The sequence below is a fragment of the Sander vitreus genome, chromosome 5 (assembly GCF_031162955.1).
Source record: "Sander vitreus isolate 19-12246 chromosome 5, sanVit1, whole genome shotgun sequence".
In the NCBI taxonomy this organism is placed as follows: Eukaryota; Metazoa; Chordata; class Actinopteri; order Perciformes; family Percidae; genus Sander; species Sander vitreus.
Window position 1 is genome coordinate 35,880,466 of NC_135859.1, and position 22,180 is coordinate 35,902,645.

The following is a 22,180-nucleotide window of genomic DNA, read 5'->3' on the forward strand; positions in this document are numbered from 1 at the left end:
ACAATAAAGATGAAAATGATTTGTTTGAACACTGCAGCTGAAATATTGGGGTCTTATAAACCCACTTTGTGTACAGAATCAGAACCAGAAAAGAATGTATTGTCAAGTAAGTAACACTTATGAGGATTTTGCCTTGTTGCAGCATACATAAACATATTAAAGATTAATATGAAATAAAGAAACAATAAATACAGAAACAACACGTACATATAACTAACATTAAGAAGGCTGTATGGATCTTAAAAATACATAATACTCAACAACAAAGACGGTACAGAACACAAACTCAGCAATAGACACATGAAGGCTATACATTCAAACACAAAACTATTATATTATAAATGATTATAGGCTACACAACACAACATTGACAGACTGAGCTCCTTGGTCCAGTTCTCGTCCTCAGGCAGAGGGGACATTCTATAAAGCTTAACGTGGATTAAGATCGGAAAACAACGATCAATGATAACCAGATTTCTCTCTCATATTGCTCTTCATAACCACTGAAAACTTTCAAAAAATCAAACCCAAAGTCCAATTATTATGGACGTTATCTGACATTAAGCGTCACCACATTTATCTCATGTGTGCATTAAATCACGTTAAGCTTTTTCCTTACAATAGGCCTCAGCAGAAACGCTTAACGTCAGATAACGTCTCTAATTATAGGACTTTGGGTTACATTTTTTCATTTTTTGACAGTTTTCAGCGGTTATGAGGAGCAATATGAGAGAGAAATTTGGTGAGGATTGATCGTTGTTTAGGTACATTACTCCTCAAACTATTGATAAAAACTAAATATAAATAGTATAGGCTTATATGTTATATGTATTACTTAATACATACATTAATTAATTAACTTGCTTTGGAAATATATCTTTCATACAAAGTTTGAGAAAATTAATATTTGTGTTTTTTTCCATGAAAAATTAGGTTTTAAACCTTAATTAGAGGCAGAAAATGTGTGTCAGTATTAACTATTAAGCAACTTAAGGTATTAAATGCAGGAAAAGAGGAAATGTAGGCCAACAGAAGACAACCAACATGCTCAGTTTGAGACAGACACGTCAAAACAGACTCATACATCAGTTAAACAAGATAAAAAAATAAAAAAAAAAGTAAAATGTGAAGCAGAAACGCTTAATGTCAGATAACGCCCATAATAATTGGACTTTGGGTTCGAGTTTTTGACAGTTTTCAGTGGTTATGAGGAGCAATATCAGAGAGAAATGAGAGAGCTTTTTACAATGTCCGCCGAGGCAGCAGCAGGGAGCTCCGGATCATTCAGGTTTGAAGCGTCCCCTCTCCACACGGAGCCCGCTTTTGGTAACGTTTTAGTCGGGCACCGGGGGCCAAAATAGTCGCGACTCTTTTGGTAAAGACGGCGGTGTGTGTGCTTCAGAGGGGGGGCAGAGGGGAGAGAGAGAGGGAACACGGAGAGGACAGCGTGTGAAATGTCACTAAGGGGACAGAGGGGTTATGGGATATTAAGTCATAAGTCATGAGCGTTGTGGTAGACATGTTTTTATTCAAAGAGTGTAGTCTACGTGATACGCAGTATGACCTACCCACTAAGAAAGCTCCAGGATTTCCACATACTCACTTAAAAATGCCCAATGACCCGCAACAACATAGGCTACTTTCCATTATATTTTTGATATATTTTGCATTGTCATCGGTGTTCTTTTTCTTTGCGTAGGCTAAATAAAGGGATTTATTTAGAATAAAGGGAAATAAAGTCTGTCAGATTGCAGGAAATTAAGACTGTGACGCTCAAACTTTCCCTGGGGGAGGTCATCCAGACCCCCCCCCCCCCCACCACCACCCACCACTTTGATATGTCCAGTCTGATCTATATATTTATATAGTATAGTATACCCGCTAGTATTTTAAAATACATTAGACTACACCACTGCTCTTTATCATGACAGCACACGGTGGAAGGTCCTACTCGGTTGTTTTTTTCATTTAGTCCTTCCTGTTTGAACCAGTTGAGCCTGCTTACATCAGACCGGGACACTTCCCAGACAACGTTTGTTGAGTATAAGAATGATTCATCATCCTCAGTCTGAACCATAGGTCTGCACTCCCGGTCAGTGGGAGGGTCCTGTGACAGAATGCCTCGCTCTGATTGGTCCGCGAGTGGCCGAACCCACAGCACCAGAGTGTATTTATGCACTGAAGATGCAGAGTGAAGGGAGGCAGTAAGTGTAGGATCAGTGACTTCCAGCACAGCTTGTTACCCTGCCATCCATCTGACAACTGGTAAGTTGGTTTTGTTGAATGAGAAAATGGATGTTCTGAATGATTTGGGGTTTTGTCTCTTGAGCAGGGGCGGAGCGGCAGGGGGGGGCTTTCTGGGGGCTCCAAAGCCCCAACTGTTCTCTCAAAAGCCCTGACTCTTTGAGGCTTACTTTTTTTTGTCTTTCATAGGCTGTAGCGGGCTCTGTTTTAAATCTGGAAAGAAGATATTGGTATCATATGAAATAGACATCTAAGGAATCCATTTGGTTCCAAACATGTCTTGCTAGCTTGTCAGGATGGCGGCTAAATAATGCCCCAATGTTAGGCTATACATTTTGTTGAGGGAAAAACTGGCATGACATATTCAAAGGGGTCTGTTGACCTCTGACCTCCAGCTATCTGAATGAAAATGTATTCTATGGGTACCCACGAGTCGCCCCTTCACTGACACACACACTTTGTGTTAATTGAGTCAGTTTTTCCTCGGAAACTGTCGTGTTTTTCCCAAATGATGTACAGATTTTTAGCCATTCTATTATCAAATGTCATGAAAAATAGTGCAAATAGCTGTCGTGAATGGGGGAAAAAAATCTGATGCCCCCAGATCCTCCTTGGTCTGGGCTGAGCCACGAATATTTACAACATGGTGCACCCTCATTCTGGCCCAGTGGAAGGATCCTTTGTTCAGTCACCACATTTTCAGGCGTTTCCACTGTGAGATTGGTAGTCGAATCAGGCTCCTTAGATCTAAGTGTCGACTACTAAGGGTAGGGATCAACCGGTACCGATCCAGATTATCAGTAGTTAGTAAAACCAATAACTGATATTTGGAACCGATATGCATTTAGAGTAAAGATTAAAATCTTTAAGTCAGAATTAAGATTTTGGAAAGTTACAAACTCCGACACAAAGCTTTATTTAACCCTTGTCCTGTCGTCCATGCAACCTTTTAGTTTCTGGGTCAATATTTAAAATTAAAACCCTTTTTGTTACTTTTTACGATTTTTTTCTCACTTTTCCCGATGTTCTTTATCATTTTTTATGATGTCTTTGTCGATTTCTTTCTGCGCTTTTTGACATTTTTGGTTTTTTTCCGACTTCTTTGTCACTTTTTTCAACGTTCTTTTATCAGTTTTCTTCTTCAAATGCTATACAATTGAATAAGACACCCAAATACAATGAAAGTAATGAACAGGTAGGTAGGTGGACGGACAGACAGACAGACAGACAGACAGACAGATAGATAGACAGGTAGGTAGGTAGGTGGACGGACGGACGGACGGACAGACAGACAGACAGACAGACAGACAGACAGACAGACAGACAGACAGATAGATAGGTAGATAGATAGGTAGGTAGGTAGAAGGACAGACAGACAGACAGGTAGGTAGGTAGATAGATAGATAGACAGATAGATAGATAGATAGATATATAGACAGATAGAGAGAGAGAGAGATAGATAGACAGATAGAGAGAGAGAGAGAGAGATAGATAGATAGATAGAGAGATAGATAGATAGATACTTTATTGATCCCCAAGAGGAAATTCAAGGTCTCAGTATCTCAAAGACATCACACACACCTTTCTTCCCCCCCTTTTATTTTTTTCTTTAACTTTTTGGGGTAAGGACAGTCGTGAGCTACCTGCAGTCATTTTGGTTTGGATGGTGGTTTATCTTCCTTCCTGTTTGGATATTTTTGTGAACACAGAGAGCACTTGTATGTTGGTTATGTTCTATTTCGATAAAAATGAATAAAATCTATTTAAAAAAAAAAAACATCACACACGACATACACATACATCATGAACAGGATGATAAAATAACAAATACACATGAATAATATGGACAAGAAAAGAAAAGATACTAAATAAGAAATCCACATGAATGTACCAAGGGATGTATACGCATGAGAGGCCAGCAGTGACAGGACAGGGCTGACCCTGGGATTCAGTGTGTGTGTGTGTGTGTGTGTGTGTGTGTGTGTGTGTGTGTGTGTGTGTGTTTCAGTCTGCATGGTAAGGTGCTCTATGAGAGTGTGTGTGTCATGGTGGTAGTGTAAATAAGTCCAATAATGCAAGGATAATGTCTAGAGACCAGCGTTAAATATGGACAATATAAGAGAATAAGATAAGAGATAATCTGCAAACTTCCAAAAAACGGCCCGATAATTGGGCAGGGTCGATAATCGGTCTGTCCTTTATTCAGGGTCACCCCTACAAGATATATGTGTGAATTTAAATATGTCCAAGACACATGAGATTCCGGCTCTGTGAGAAAGCATTTCTCTGCTGGTGTGTCCCACAGTGAGATGAAGACCCAGCAGCAGCAGCAGCAGCAGCTCCATGTGGCCACTCCTCTGAGACATAGCCTGGCCCTGACCAAAGTAGCCGGGACGTCCATTTACCTCAAACTGGATTCATCTCAGCCCACAGGATCCTTTAAGATCCGGGGCATCGGACACCTCTGTAAAACGGTAAGTCATTCTCCCCTGTAGAGTTGCAACCATCGATTATTTAATTGTCGATCAATCTGAGGATTTATTTCTGGATTAACGGATTAGTTGTTTGGTCTATAAAATGTCACAACATTGTGAAAAATGCTCAAGATGACGTCCTCAAATGTCTTGTTTTGTGAGGCGGTCCTCCCTCGAAAAACGCTCCCATGAGTTGTTTGTTCAAGCCTCATTCTGACCTATATTTAGGTTTCTGATGGCGGTGCCCTCTAGTGGTCGTAGTAGTTCTGACGGGAGCTAAGCAGGAAGTAAGGTGAGGAAGTATAGGAGCGCCAAATGTCCTGGTAACCATATTTATTTTCCTACTATGGCCACGCCAAGACCCGCCCTTCAATAGCAGCTCGATTGGTTGGGGTTAGGTATTGACCTTGAGTGGTTAAGGTTAGGATAGCCGATTGGTCAGGGGATAGGATCTGAACATGTAAGCATGGACGCCTGGCCAATAGTAGTGTGTGAATGCTATTGGAGGGCGGGTCCTGGCGTGGTCATAGTAGGATTCGTAAATATGCGTCCTGGTAAGGAGGCAGGTTGGGGGGGAGGGATGGGTCAAACAAACAGGACTTTCCCCCAGGAGACCGGGGGTCATGTCCCGTTAGAAAAGAAAAGGAAACAGAGTTTTTTTATCTTCACGGAACAAACTGAGCTGCGTCACGTTCTGCATCACGTGGTAACCTTCAGGAAGTGAAGTCACGTCTGATTTGAACCCAAACCTCCATCTTTTTATCTACTTAACGTGGTAGTTATGGTGTCTAAACCTAACCAAAGTGGGACCGTTTCACAACGTTAACGACGTCTTTAAAACCACGACCGTTACCTTCTCTGGTTTAGATATGAGGACGTATTTCCTGCCACCACTAGGGGGCGCTAGTTTATTAAATGCTCCTGTGGGTCGTATTAGAGGGGGGGAACAAACAACCTGGCAAAAAAATGTGGATCGGTGTTTCCCAAAAAGCCAGAGATGACGTCCTCAAATGTCTCGTTTTGTCCCCAACTCAAAGATCTTCAGTTTCCTGTCCCAGAGGAGAGAAGACACTAGAACATATTCACATTTAACACGCTGACATCAGAGAAGATTCACTGTTTTTTCATAAAAAAATGACTCGTATGGATCGGTTTAAACATCTGTTTTTACCCTGAAACTCTCATGTTTCTGACTGTCCCGTGTCTTGTTTTGTCTCGTAGTGGGCGGAGCGAGGATGTGAGCGCTTTGTCTGCTGTTCAGGTAAGCACAAAGAAAAATCAATGCAAGATATATATATATATATAAAAAATATATTATTTATATATAGTCTTCTCACTCACATTTTGGTCGACATAAAGTCCTAAAAAAGTCAGCAAAAAGTTCCTCAGCCATCATAGAAAAAAAGTGACAAACGTCGGAAAAAGTGGCAAAAACTAGGTGGGCCAAAATGTATTGTGAACCTACATTTATATGTGGGCCAGATCAGAATCTGGGAGGGGCCGGATTTGGCCCGCGGGCCTTGAGGGACATTTTTATTATTTATTATTTACTTTTTGATGTGTACAAGAAAGTATCTGATGCTCACTACAACCCAATCTAAGGCTTGCAAAAGGATGCTAAATAAGTACTGCTAATGTCATTCAGAGCTCGAAATCAGTTAACAGTTACCTCATCATCTTTAAGTTTGTTGATGACACTGTCCGGTACATTTCGTTGGGTTTCAGGAAGATTAATAGCCTACCTTCTCCTCGGCAGCCATCTTGGACTCCTACTCAGATTGGTTTCTTGTAAGCATGTGAAAGTATTTCGTGCTCACGAGTGATGTTTTTGCGTGAGCACCAGAGGGTATATCATGCTCTCCAGATACTTTATGGTAAACACGTATAAAAAGTATGTTTTGGGCCTTCTTTTCCCAGAAAAAAAGGACTGACAGGGTCAATAACAGCCAAACACTGTCAGCACAACATGCTCAGTTCAGTCTTTAAAGGCTGCACACAACAGTTAAGACAAAAAGCTGTCTATTACTCCCAACAGGAGGAAACGCTGGCATGGCAGCAGCTTATTCTGCCCGTCAGCTCGGGGTTCCTGCAACTATTGTTGTTCCAAGTGTTACACCGAGCCCGACGGTGGAGAGGCTGAAGGACGAGGGCGCCACTGTCATCATCCACGGCAGGGTCAGTCAAACTCAAGTCTTTAACGATCATGTCATACAATACAAGACAAGTAAACCGTATTATCCTGCAAGGGGAACGTCATCTGGTCTTACACTTCATACACTTTATATATATGGTCAGTATGAACAATACAATATACAACACACACATAAGAAAACAGGAAGTTCTACGATATAAGTATTCGCTGCAATGAAATTAACCAATGAACACTGAAATACAGGACGTTACAAAGTAAAACAAAGAATAAAGTGCCGACAGGTCAGCCTGTTTTAAAAAGGTAAGTCTTTTTAAAGGAGTCCATGTTTGTAAGCATACATAGAAATGAAAGTAAGTAAAGGTGGATTCTAGTTTCATTTTGTGCACTTGTATTATTATGTTCTTGTTTTTCTTCACCCAGTACTGACATTCAGAACAGACAGACTGAAGCTGTGTCGTTCCTGTCTCTTTTAGGCTCTGAATGAAAGCATTGAATACGGACAGCAGCTCGTAGCAAACAACCCCAGCTGGATATTCATCTCTCCCTTCGACGATCCGCTCATCTGGTGAGACAATCTCAGTCCGTCTGTCTTTCAGGGGTTGGGAAGCATGTAGATTAACATGTACTGTGCAGAAATCTGTCATGAGGAGTAGGAATAGACCAATTATTGATACCGATACTTGCGAATCCCCTGGTTGAGATTCTGCTGAGTCCTCGTCCCGTCCTCAGTCAACACATTAATGAAGTAAACAGTGACTGTCCTTCCTTTGTCGTACCTGAAGTTGCTGCATTCTGGCTGCTGTCTGTAGATTCCTTCATGCTCAGCTCGTATTCTTCCAGATGTTTCATACCAGATGTTGTAACAGCGGTGATGTTGTGTATTGTTTAGGGTCCTCGCCACCACCAGACTAATCAGCATTGCAGATTGAACATGTAGCTGGACTTGAATGGCCTTCTTTTGACTGAAAGTACTGCCAAACAACACTTTTTCTGCTCACCAGTTCCATTTCCACTTCCTCTCAGCCTGCTGCATTGAAGCTCCACCTACGTAAACACCTTCCTGTAATCAACGGCGCCGTCATCACGTCGACCAGCGTAGCGAGCGTAGGGTTCAGCAGAAAGCCAACCCCGTCAAAAAGCCCAATATTCAGCCGAATCCTGGATTGGGTGCATCTCTACATCTGTCATGAGGAGTAGGGATCGACCAATCATCGATACAGATACTTGGCAGTTTGCTGATTTTCTGTATCGGTGTTTTATTTTACTGATGAAGTTAATTAATTAAAAAGTACTTTGGGCCGTTACAGCTCTGTTAGACAACACTTGCAATAAACTGTTACTGCTGCACGTTTAGACTCCAGGAAGCTATTTTTGTATTTATTTATAGATTGTTTTGACTGTATATTGTGTTTAGTGTTGTTACATACTGTTCTTGCCTGAAAGGTTTAAACAAACGTTTGTGTCGGAGTTTGTAACATTCCAAAATGTTAATTTTGGCTAAAAGATTTCCATTTTCACTGTAAATTAACTGTAATATTGGTTCCAAATATCAGTTATTGGTTTCATTAACCACAAAATAATCGGTATGGATGTCGCTCCTGAAAAGGAGAGACGAGAAGGAGGCGCGATGAGACCGATTCTTCTCCTCTACTCTAAAGGAAATGAAATGGTTTCAGAGGTGCAGACGGCCGATAGAAACGCCGGTCTCATCGTGTTGGTGCGGAGAACGGACGAGGCATCACTAGTCTCGCTGAGCCACACCATCCCCACGCTGCGGAGCCGAGGAAGGTCTGGCTAGTCCACACAGCAGGGAGAAAAACCTGCTCTGGTTCATTGGCATTTCTTTAAACCAATCACAATCGTCATGGGCGGGGCTAAACTCTGCACGGAGCTGCTGTAAACTCCGATTGGACAGATAGTCTAGCTAGCTGTCTGGATTTACCCTGCAGAGATCTGAGGAGCAGTTAACCATAGTCCTCACAAATCAACCGGAGGTTAGAACGCCAACACGGAGACAGAGGAAGGGGACGGACATCCGGGGGAATTTCCTGCTGCACTGGAGCAATCCGGAGGATATAGACTACACTGTGTCTAACTTTGAGGCCCAATAATTAATTCACATACTACGTCACAGACAATAAAAATACTGATATCACAGGTGTCTTGTGATATGACAAGCAGTTCATAGCACACTTGCATTGAAGGAAAGAAATGGACTACATGCATAAACATCATTTTTAGAGAGATTTTAGAGATTTTGCACTTTTAATGTTCCGTATCGTGACTTCTTTCAGACTAGTGGAAAGAAAACATTTATTTTACTAACGTAATGTCATTTTCCCTTTTCACCTGCAAATCAAATCCAATTTTTAAGACTGGTGTGTTGTTTTTGTGTGTGTTTGTGTGTGTGTGTGTGTGTGTGTGTGTGTGTGTGTGTGTGTGTGTGTGTGTGTGTGTGTGTGTGTGTGTGTGTGTGTGTGTGTGCAGGGAGGGCCACACGTCTCTGGTGGCTGAGCTGGAGAAGGAGCTGACGGAGAAGCCCGGAGCGGTGGTGCTGTCGGTGGGGGGCGGAGGGCTGCTGAACGGGGTGGTGGAGGGGCTGCGAAGAGCCCACTGGGCTGACGTGCCCGTCGTCGCCATGGAAACCCTGGGAGCACACAGCCTCAACGCAGCCATGAAGGCCGGGGAGCTGGTCACTTTACCGGAAATCACCAGGTGATACAACATTAACAACAACAGACTTCTTGTAAGAACATGAATCTGAAAACACGCTTACGGATAGATTGTGAAATATGACTCATATATATATATATATATATATATATATATCTCAATATCACCCACCGTTATCATTAGCAGCAGAATCTCGCCGTGTCTCAGCCAAAGCAGGAAGTAGAACTCAGCAAGTCGTGTATATGAGCAGAGAAGCGTGATTGGCTGATGGAGCGTCCCCCTCTCAGAGCAGATCTCGTGGATCCTCTTAAGGATGATTTATGCCTCTGCGTTAAGGTACGTAGGTACGTGGAGACACGGACCCTACGCCGTAGCCTGACGTGCAGCTCTGGAAAAATGTAACTACACGTCACAGTGACGCACGTAGCTCGGCCGTGGCTTGCTAGCATTGCATTTCCCCCCCGACTCATTTCCTGGTTCTCTTTCTCCGTAAACAACATGATATCAAGGAGAGGGTTAACTTCTCCTGCTCCAGATTTCCCACCGTGGTCAGAAAGAACAGGGGAGACACACACACACACACACACACACACACATGCAAACGCAAACACACACACACACACACACACACACACACACACACACACACACACACACACACACACACACATACACACACACACACACACACACACACACACACACACACACACACACACACACACACACACACACACACACACACACACACACACACACACACACACACACACACACATGCAAACACACACAGACACACGCAAACACACACACACACACATGCAAACACACACAGACACACACACACACACACACACACACACCGGCCCTGCTATTCTCTTCTAGAGATCGACGCACACACCAAGTATAAACTTCAAGCTCCTACGTAGGCTAACGGTCTGTGTGGAGCCTCCGCAGGTCCATAAATCTGACTTTAGCGAGTCAAAGACCGACCTTTCTCTTTGTCTTCTCCAGTGTGGCGACCACGCTGGGCCTGACGCGGGTGTCTGCACAGACGTTTAAACTGGTGGGCGAGCACGCGGTCTTCTCTGAAGTCGTCACAGACCAGCAGGCTGTTCAAGCTGTCGAACACTTCGTAGGTGAGTGCAACCTGCAGCTCAACACATCAGAGCGGCAAAGAGTCAACCGCTAAATGAATCGCAAACTGTTGTCACCATCAATTAATTGGTCTGAGTCATTTATTTGTGGAGAAAAAAGCTTTTTAAATGTGAAAATTGTCTAGTTTCCTCACTCTGCTGTGACAGTAAACAATATCTTTGAGATGTGGAGAAAACAACAAGTCCTCCAAACTATACGAGGTTATCGGTCGTTTGTTCCCCCCCTCTAATCCGACCCACAGGAGCGTTTCATAAACTAGCGCCCCCTAGTGGTGGCAGGAAATACGTGCTCGGTGGTGTTTTAAGCCCCCAACGGCAACTTCAAGGCAGAGCTGCGACCGTTGACTTCAAAGCACCTAACCCTAACCCTAACCGTCGACTTCAAGGCACCTAACCCTAACCATTGCCTAATCCTAGTTCCAGGCAGCGCTGCCTGGAAGGCGACGTTGGGGGCTCGAAACACCAAACACCGAAATACGTCCTCATATCTAAACCAGAGAAGGTAACGGTCGTGGTTTTAAAGACGTCGTTAACGTTGTGAAACGGTCCCACTTTGGTTAGGTTTAGACACCATAACTACCACGTTAAGTAGATAAAAAGATGGAGGTTTGGGTTCAAATCAGACGTGACTTCACTTCCTGAAGGTTACCACGTGATGCAGAACGTGACGCAGCTCAGTTTGTTCCGTGAAGATAAAAAAACTCTGTTTCCTTTTCTTTTCTAACGGGACATGACCCCCGGTCTCCTGGGGGAAAGTCCTGTTTGTTTGACACCCACCAAAAACACCCAAATTCAATGAAAGTAGTGAACTGATCATTTATTTTACGGAGCCATCCACGTTATTTTGTATTTTTTTGACAATCTGGTTGAAAAAAACCCAAATTTCTGATAAAGAAACCTTTTGAAAATGGGTCAGATTAGACCCGAGGACAACAGGAGGGATAACGTATAAAAATATAACATAATAATTGAACATTGAATTGAACATAAAAGGCAGCAATGAAGTGCAGTTTTTTTCAGAGCGTCTTTCTCGATAAGTCGCAGCCTTTAACGATGTGTTTATGCGCCAGTTGTTATCGTGATGATGATAAAAACATATTGTGCAGCCCTACTAACAACTAATCTGTTCATCCATAATAGAAAAGTATCATTAGTTGCAGCTAGGGTTGCAAAGGAAATTTCCGGAAACTTTCCGGAAACTTTGAATTAACAGAAAGTAATGGGAATTAATGGGAATAAACTGGATTTTTAATATTACTTTATATATGTATATATATATATATATATATATATATATATATATATATGAAGTTGCATTAAATCAGGTTGTTTCAACCAAGATTATGCTGCAAGATGTTCCCTGTTATAGACCAACAGTATTATAACAAGCAATATTTAAAACATCCAGTTTATTCCCATTAATTCTCGTTTATTCCCGTTAATTCCCGTTTATTCCTGTTTATTCCCGTTAATTCCTGTTTATTCCCGTTAATTCCCATTTATTCCCGTTAATTCCCGTTAATTCTCGTTTATTCCCGTTTATTCCCGTTAATTCCCATGGAAAGTTTGAAAATTCCTGTAATTTTGCAACCCTAGTTGCACCCATAGAGCAGATGTAAAAAGCCAAGCGTCCGCTGTGAGACTGACCTCCGTCCTGTTTTCTTCCCTCAGACGATGAGAAAGTTCTGGTGGAGCCGGCTTGCGGGGCCGCTCTGGCCGCCGTGTACAGCGGCGTCATCCGACGGCTGCAGGTGGAGGGGGAGCTGGCGCCGTGTCTGGGCCCCGTGGTCGTCGTGGTGTGCGGAGGAAACAACATCAGCATGGAGCAGCTGAGGAGGCTGAAGAAACAGCTGGGGATGATCTAGCGTAGAGCTGAAGATCTTTGCCCGAACCCGACGGGACTTCGGTCTTAATTTCTATCATTTTACACGGGCTCAGGCTCGGGCTCGGGCTGGGCTTGGGTCGGGCTCGGGTCGGCCTCGGGTTCAGGCTGGGCTCGGGTCGGGCTCGGGTCAGGCTTGGGTCGGGCTCGGGTTCAGGCTGGGCTCGGGTCGGGCTCGGGTCGGGCTCGGGTTCAGGCTGGGCTTGGGTCGGGCTCGGGTCGGGCTCGGGCTTGGGCTTGTAGCGTGTAAACGGATGCTGAGGAGGTGAAACGGAGGCTGGTCTCTGGAGGACTTATTTTATTTCTTTGTTCCAACTTCCAAGTAGCCGATAGCCTCCGTTAGTCACGAATACATGATGTTAAAAAATGTAGAAATTACTCATTCTTGACGAAAGACAAAAGGCTGAGTGCCTGCGGTGCAGTCTCTTTTTTTCTTTCTCTCCCTTTTCCGCCCAGTGGTGCGTGTGCGTGTGTAGACGGCCTTTTGTACAGTCGTACTTTTAAGGCCAGATTACAGCTCTAATTTAGCGTAACCACTTCTGTAACTCCTGACATTTTCTTTACATTTCTGTTCCTCCGTCAGCTAAACTCCATTTATAAACCCAATTATTCATTCCAGACTGTGAGATGCTCCTGAGCTCGGAGACTGACATATTATCCAGATTATGCTTTTATTATTATTTATTATTGATGCTTTAAAAGCTTTTTTTTGGCCGTTTAAAGGTGCAATATGTAAAACTGACAGCTAGTGTTTAAAATAGTTACTGCAGTACAAATTCAAAATACTGGAGAGTGCTCCTTTTGTTATCACTTAGCTGTACGACATGTTGTTTATGCGAATGTCACTAACTCGTAAAAAACAGTAGAGAGAGATTGGGAAAAAAAAAAAATACTGGAGAGAGTCGTCTCCTCCGCCCCCCTCCTCCCCAGACTCGAAGTTCACGTTGGTTGCCAGGCTGAGACCGCAGCATCCACAACAATGTTGCTAGACGCTTGTCTCACATAGCCAGACGTTACTACACAGCACAGCGGAGTAGCTAACGTTAGATGCTGGCTCCATTGTCATAAAAGCCCGCGCTCACATGGAGCTCTGTAGCTAACTGACAGGCAGAGAATTACGGTAGGAACCGCTAAAAACACAACAACCTCGCCGTCCTCTCCACCTGACGGACAGACACACTTCCTCGGCTTAGAATTACGGTGAGAACCGCTAAAAATAACACTACCTCGCCGTCCTTTTCCACCCGACTGAACAACATTTATTGGCTTAGATTTACGGCAACAATCGCCAAACGCTGCAAACTCACGGCCTTCTTTTCCCGATTTACAGCCCCCCCTCTCTTGGCTTAAAATAACATCATCGTTGTCGGCTACGGCCGCTGAACAGGCTACATGTTGTAAACAGCTCTGGCCCACTTGCCTGGTCCTACGGTAACGTTAGCAGTTAGCAGTGTTAGCATGGCGGCGTTAGCCAGGACCAGTCGGGATCACTTTACTGGCTGTGTCTCAGCATGGCTGTTACTCTGCGAGTAACCAACTCGGCTACTGTAGCTATAATGCCCGTCCCTTGTAGCCGTGATAAATTAGCCTGATGCTAATGCTAAGCTGCCTGGTCAGGAGGAACTTAGCAACTCGCCGTCCTTTTGGGCTCTAAGCTGTCTCCGTCTTTTAAATACATCTACAATATTTACCCGGGATTTGTTATGTCTCTGGTCACGCAACTGTTAGCTTGCTGTTTTAGGTCGGGTAGAATCTATCTCCGTTGATCCCGTTTGTTTGTTTGCTGCTTTCATGGCTGTCCCAACGTTACAGCTGTAGCGCGCTGGGTTTACGTTTCTACAGGTATAGCTTCAACCCGGCCTGGCTGTCAAACTGGGCAGTTGATAACAACACACAGAATTTCCGTCACGGAACGGAAATTTCAAAAGGAGAAAATAATGGCATTAGCATTTCAACTTAGCTTTTTCCATAATATCTGATGATGAATTGGGGTCATTTTCGGATTTATTACAGTATATATATATATATATATATATATATATATATTACATATTGGACCTTTAATGCTTATTCATGCTTTCAACGTTTGTTTTTTTTAAGATTATTTTTTGGGCATTTTAGGCCTTTATTTGACAGGACAGATGAAGACATGAAAGGGGAGAGAGAGGGGGAACGACATGCAGCAAGCAAAGGGCCGCAGGTCGGAGTTGAACCCCTCACTGCTGCGTTGAGGAGTAAACCTCCATATATAAAAATGTATGTATGTGTGTGTGTGTGTGTGTGTGTGTGTGTGTATGTGTGTGCGCCCGCTCTACCAACTGAGCTATCTGGGCGCACATGCTTTCAACGTTTGACGATTGTTTGAGTGAGCTGCTTTCTTTTCCTTTTAAAACCTCGTGATGATGACAGTGCTCGGGTGGAGGACGTTTCTGACTAACGACTATCAGAAAACGTGAAATAAAGTACACAGATACATTTAGTTTGCATTTGCATTTTGCGTGCTTGTAATATGGTTCTTTTGCTTTTGTACATTGAAATGTATTTTTTTAAATGAATAAATTATATTTGTGAAATATATTGCTTAAAGATTCATTTTCCTGCCTAAAACCTTTTCTACTCCTGACTGCGGATAGTTTGTTAACTACAGATTAACTCACTTCCTACACAGCTCTGTTCTCAGCAGCCTACTTTCTTATTAAGTCCCTCTCCTCACGGAGCTCTTTTGGAAGGACAGCGGCAAACACAGTTACTGTCAGAGAATGAATGAATGAGTGAAGCACACAGCAGTGTAGGCCAGCGCTGCAGAGATGAATCAATTAGTTGTCAATGTGAGGGAAATGTCTTTGATCACGCTGTAATGAAATCACACTTGACCATACGATATAATACGATCCCATACCATACAATACCATAAAATACCATAAAATACCATACCATAAAATACCATACCATACCATAAAATACCATACCATACCATACCATACAATACCATAAAATACCATAAAATACCATACCATAAAATACCATAAAATACCATAAAATACCATACCATAAAATACCATACCATACGATCCCATAAAATACCATACCATAAAATACCATAAAATACCATACCATACAATACCATAAAATACCATACCATACAATACCATAAAATACCATACCATAAAATACCATACCATAAAATACCATACCATACCATAAAATACCATACCATACGATCCCATAAAATACCATACCATACCATACCATACAATACCATAAAATACCATAAAATACCATACCATAAAATACCATACCATACGATCCCATACAATACCATAAAATACCATACCATACCATACCATAAAATACCATACCATACAATACCATAAAATACCATACCATACCATACCATAAAATACCATACCATACAATACCATAAAATACCATAAAATACCATAAAATACCATACCATACCATAAAATACCATACCATAAAATACCATACAATACAATACCATAAAATACCATAAAATACCATAAAATACCATAAAATACCATACCATACCATAAAATACCATACCATAAAATACCATACAATACAATACCATAAAATACCATAAAATACCATACCATAAAATACCATAAAATACCATACCATACCATAAAATACAATACCATACAATACCATACCATAAAATACCATACCATACAATACCATAAAATACCATACCATAAAATACCATAAAATACCATACAATACCATAAAATACCATACCATAAAATACCATAAAATACCATACCATACCATACAATACCATACCATACCATAAAATACCATACCATAAAATACCATACAATACAATACCATAAAATACCATACCATACCATACCATACCATAAAATACCATAAAATACCATACCATACCATAAAATACCATAAAATACCATACCATACCATACCATACCATAAAATACCATACAATACCATACCATACCATAAAATACCATACCATAAAATACCATATCATATGATCCCATATGATACAATACGAGACACCACAATAACATACAATACATGTTGTTTGTTGTACATGTTGTATGTTGTACATGTTGTATGTTGTACATGTTGTATGTTGTACATTTTGTTTGTTGTACATGTTGTATGTTGTACATGTTGTTTGTTGTATATGTTGTACATGTTGTATGTTGTACATTTTGTTTGTTGTACATGTTGTATGTTGTACATGTTGTATGTTGTACATTTTGTATGTTGTACATTTTGTTTGTTGTACATGTTGTATGTTGTACATGTTGTATGTTGTACATTTTGTTTGTTGTACATGTTGTATGTTGTACATGTTGTACATGTTGTATGTTGTACATGTTTGTCGTACATGTTGTATGTTGTACATTTTGTTTGTTGTACATGTTGTATGTTGTACATTTTGTATGTTGTACATGTTATTTGTCGTACATGTTGTATGTTGTACATGTTGTATGTTGTACAAGTTGTTGTTGAAAATATATATTAACATGAATTCAACCAATTATTTGTAAAGAGAGATCTGTTTTTTATTTTTATTTTTTTTACACATTGATGATAGGTTTTCTAGCCTATAGGCAGCAGTGGAATGTAACTAAGTACATGTACTCCAGTACTGTACTTAAGTCCAAATGTTGAGGTACTTGTACTTTACTTGAGTCTTTTCTTTTCATGCCACTTTCTACTTCTACTCCACTACATTCATCTGTTCCAGCATTAGTTACTAGTTACTTTAGTTACTCCGCTACATTCATCTGTTCCAGCTTTAGTTACTAGTTACTTTAGTTACTCCACTACATTCATCTGTTCCAGCTTTAGTTACTAGTTACTTTAGTTACTCCACTACATTCATCTGTTCCAGCTTTAGTTACTAGTTACTTTAGTTACTCCACTACATTCATCTGTTACTTTAGTTACTAGTTACTTTAGTTACTCCACTACATTCATCTGTTCCAGCTTTAGTTACTAGTTACTTTAGTTACTTCACTACATTCATCTGTTACTTTAGTTACTAGTTACTTTAGTTACTCCACTACATTCATCTGTTCCAGCTTTAGTTACTAGTTACTTTAGTTACTAGTTACTTTAGTTACTCCGCTACATTCATCTGTTCCAGCTTTAGTTACTAGTTACTTTAGTTACTCCACTACATTCATCTGTTCCAGCTTTAGTTACTAGTTACTTTAGTTACTCCACTACATTCATCTGTTCCAGCTTTAGTTACTAGTTACTTTAGTTACTCCACTACATTCATCTGTTCCAGCTTTAGTTACTAGTTACTTTAGTTACTCCACTACATTCATCTGTTCCAGCTTTAGTTACTAGTTACTTTAGTTACTCCGCTACATTAATCTGTTCCAGCTTTAGTTACTAGTTACTTTAGTTACTAGTTACTTTACACATTAAGATTACTGCACACAGAACACATGTAGTTTATACAATCTGGTGTTTTATTACAAATGAAACAGCAGCAGGCTGTGAGGAAGTGGAAATGGAACTGGTGAGCAGAAAAAGTGTTGTTTGGCAGTACTTTCAGTCAAAAGAAGGCCATTCAAGTCCAGCTACATGTTCAATCTGCAATGCTGATTAGTCTGGTGGTGGCGAGGACCCTAAACAATACACAACATCACCGCTGTTACAACATCTGGTATGAAACATCTGGAAGAATACGAGCTGAGCATGAAGGAATCTACAGACAGCAGCCAGAATGCAGCAACTTCAGGTACGGCAAAGGAAGGACAGTCACTGTTTACTTCATTAATGTGTTGACTGTGTTCATGGACTGAGGACGGGACGAGGACTCAGCAGAATCTCAACCAGGGGGTTCAGGATTCAGCAGAAGTCTTTATTCGGTGCATATGGTGAATATGTCAACAGTTATTTTAATAGCTTAGTATTGTTTGCGCCATAAAAAGGTATAAAGGCTTCAGGCCGTCCTACACATTATATTAGGCCCAGTTTTAAAATGCAACTTCATTTATACAACATACTGTATATACAGTACTGTAGTAAGGGGTTCCTGCTCCGTCTCTCTTTCAGCTAAAGGGTCCTGGGCCTAAAAAACGTTGAAGACTCCTAGACTACTATATGCACACCTGTGACACGCATGACCTACTGGTCAGACAAGTATGAAAGGACGAGGATTTTGCCCCAGAACACATTCAATTATGAAGCATAAACTGGACAAACTGGATGTTTATCTGAGCAAAATCAGAAAAATTTTACAGAAAAAAAGAACTAAAATGAACTTACTTTCTATTTCTTGACTTGTCAGGTCCAATCCATCCACCATTACTTTTCATGTTTTAACGAGATGTTTTTTTTTTTAACAGAACTGGAGTCAAAGCAGAGTTTTCAGGCTGTGAAACTGTAAAAATGATAAAATGTTATCTTCGCTTTGCTTGATTTGCTAAACTCTATGATGGCTAAGGAACATTTTGCTGTCTTTTGTAGGGCTTTATATCGACCAAAGTTCAACAAAAGTCGAAACGAATGAAAAAAAAGCAACAAAACCAAAAAAAAAACGACAAAAAACGTCTGAGAAAGCCACAAAAAAAGGCAGAAAAAGCTACAAAAATGACCAAAATAAGCAACATGAAATAATACATCCATCTTCGTCCGCTTATCCGGTGTCAGGTTGCGGGGGGAGCAGCTCCAGCAGGGGACCCCAAACTTCCCTTTCCCGAGCCACATTAACCAGCTCCGACTGGGGGATCCCGAGGCGTTCCCAGGCCAGGTTGGAGATATAATCCCTCCACCTAGTCCTGGGTCTCCCCCCAGACCTCCTCCCAGCTGGACGTCCCTCCACCTAGTCCTGGGTCTTCCCAGAGACCTCCTCCCAGCTGGACGTCCCTCCACCTAGTCCTGGGTCTTCCCAGAGACCTCCTCCCAGCTGGACGTCCCTCCACCTAGTCCTGGGTCTTCCCCGAGGCCTCCTCCCAGCTGGACGTTCCTCCACCTAGTCCTGGGTCTTCCCAGAGACCTCCTCCCAGCTGGACGTTCCTCCACCTAGTCCTGGGTCTTCCCCGAGGCCTCCTCCCAGCTGGACGTCCCTCCACCTAGTCCTGGGTCTTCCCCGAGGCCTCCTCCCAGCTGGATGTTCCTCCACCTAGTCCTGGGTCTTCCCCGAGACCTCCTCCCAGCTGGACGTGCCTGGAACGCCTCCCTAGGGAGGCGCCCAGGGGGCATCCTTACCAGATGCCCAAACCACCTCAACTGGCTCCTTTTGAAATAATACAGTCAAAGATATTTGACTATGTATTTAAAAGCATGTCAATAAACTACATGTCCAGTGTGGCCCTCAGGGAAAATGAGTTTGAGGTCTTAACACCTCTGAGGTCTAACGGCATTTTCACACATCTTCTTAAATTTACCTTTTTAAGGTATTTGCATAAAACTGATCCCCGTGTGTTTCATGTAAAAATGTTCAGAACGAACTCAGCTTTCCGTATAGCGACGCCCAAATCTTTCCCAGAGCAACGTGTAAAGAGATATTTTGGCGCTAAAGATGAAATGTTGTTTGCTTTTTGAAATTCCTCAAATCTCTTTTGAAAACAAACCTTTGTACGAATTGTTTCGGTGCTTGGAATGAGTTTACCGAAGTCTTCAGGTTCACAAAGTAGTGTTAATATGGGGTCTGCCCTATGGTCCCACAGCCCTATGGTCCCACAGCCCTATGGTCCCACAGCCCTATGGTCCCACAGCCCAATGGTCCCACAGCCCAATGGTCCCACAGCCCAATGGTCCCACAGCCCTATGGTCCCGCAGCCCTATGGTCCCACAGCCCTATGTTCCCACAGCCCTATGGTCCCACGGCCCCTATGTTCCTACAGCCCAATGGTCCCACAGCCCAATGTTCCCACAGCCCTATGTTCCTACAGCCCAATGGTCCCACAGCCCTATGTTCCCTACAGCCCAATGGTCCCACAGCCCTATGGTCCCACAGCCCAATGGTCCCAGCCCTATGTTCCCTACAGCCCTATGGTCCCACAGCCCAATGTTCCCACAGCCCTATGTTCCCACAGCCCAATGTTCCCACAGCCCTATGGTCCCACAACCCTATGGTCCCACAGCCCAATGTTCCCACAGCCCTATGTTCCCACAGCCCTATGTTCCTACAGCCCAATGGTCCCACAGCCCTATGGTCTCACAGCCCTATGTTCCTACAGCCCAATGGTCCCACAGCCCTATGTTCCCACAGCCCAATGGTCCCACAGCCCTATGGTCCCACAGCCCTATGTTCCCACAGCCCTATGTTCCCACAGCCCAATGGTCCCACAGCCCTATGTTCCTACAGCCCTATGTTCCTACAGCCCAATGGTCCCACAGCCCTATGGTCCCACAGCCCAATGGTCCCACAGCCCTATGTTCCTACAGCCCAATGGTCCCACAGCCCTATGTTCCAACAGCCCAATGTTCCTACAACCCAATGGTCCCACAGCCCTATGTTCCCTACAGCCCTATGTTCCCACAGCTCTATGTTCCCACAGCCCTATGGTCCCACAGCCCTATGGTCCCACAGCCCAATGGTCCCACAGCCCTATGGTCCCACAGCCCAATGTTCCCACAGCCCAATGTTCCCACAGCCCTATGGTCCCACAGCCCAATGGTCCCACAGCCCAATGGTCCCACAGCCCAATGTTCCTACAGCCCTATGGTCCCACAGCCCAATGTTCCCACAGCCCTATGTTCCCACAGCCAATGTTCCCACAGCCCTATGTTCCCACGGCCCTATGTTCCCACAGCCCTATGTTCCCACAGCCCAATGTTCCCACAGCCCAATGTTCCTACAGCCCAATGGTCCCACAGCCCTATGTTCCCACAGCCCTATGTTCCCACAGCCCAATGTTCCCACAGCCCAATGTTCCTACAGCCCAATGGTCCCACAGCCCTATGTTCCCACGGCCCTATGTTCCCTACAGCCCAATGTTCCCACAGCCCCTATGGTCCCACAGCTCTATGGTCCCACAGCCCTATGTTCCCACAGCTCTATGGTCCCACAGCTCTATGGTCCCACAGCCCAATGTTCCCACAGCCCTATGTTCCTACAGCCCAATGTTCCCACAGTATGTTCCCACGGCCCAATGGTCCCACAGCTCTATGGTCCCACAACCCTATGTTCCCACAGCTCAATGGTCCCACGGCCCTATGTTCCTACAGCCCTATGGTCCCACAGCCCTATGGTCCCAAATTTCTAAGAGTTTTCTTCAAATTAGGCCCTATGTTAGGCTTACATTACAGTCCATCTGTCATCCATTGCTACTGGATAATAGCTTGGGTGTAATTGGCTACCAAATTGGGAGAAAGGGGGATGAAATCTGATACAAATTTATGAAAAAGTAACTGTGGGAACACAGGGCCTGATTTTGAAGAGAAAATCTTAAAAATGTGGGAACATAGGCACCCTCCCGTTAATATATTAACTGTTTTATCAAACCTCATGCGTCTGTCGTCCTCAGAGGGTTAAACTATCTGCCTCGACTGGGTCCACTTCTGTTCTTATAAAGATGACTTGACCTTAAATAAACACAGACGGTGGAGTATGTACTGTAAAGCAGGAGAATGAAATGTG

General features: G+C 42.9%; 1 protein-coding gene across 1 annotated transcript; it reads left to right on the forward strand.

The window, feature by feature from the left end:
* Positions 1-2,168: 2,168 nt before the first annotated feature.
* On the forward strand, positions 2,169-15,159 carry LOC144518756 (L-serine dehydratase/L-threonine deaminase-like). Its single transcript, XM_078251657.1, has 8 exons — positions 2,169-2,265; positions 4,550-4,718; positions 5,940-5,979; positions 6,754-6,893; positions 7,344-7,435; positions 9,358-9,585; positions 10,558-10,682; positions 12,372-15,159. Exons 2-8 carry the CDS (start codon positions 4,554-4,556, stop codon positions 12,563-12,565), a joined length of 984 nt encoding a protein of 327 aa, XP_078107783.1. The 5' UTR covers positions 2,169-2,265; positions 4,550-4,553; the 3' UTR covers positions 12,566-15,159.
* The last annotated feature ends 7,021 nt before the right edge of the window (positions 15,160-22,180 follow it).

Excerpts from the sequence above, each read along its gene's own strand:
- LOC144518756 (XM_078251657.1), top strand. The coding sequence starts at position 4,554 with ATGAAGACCCAGCAGCAGCAGCAGCAGCAGCTCCATGTGGCCACTCCT. Across the intron at positions 5,980-6,753 it reads GCGCTTTGTCTGCTGTTCAG|GAGGAAACGCTGGCATGGCA; the intron begins GTAAGCACAAAG and ends TACTCCCAACAG. Across the intron at positions 7,436-9,357 it reads TTCGACGATCCGCTCATCTG|GGAGGGCCACACGTCTCTGG; the intron begins GTGAGACAATCT and ends GTGTGTGTGCAG.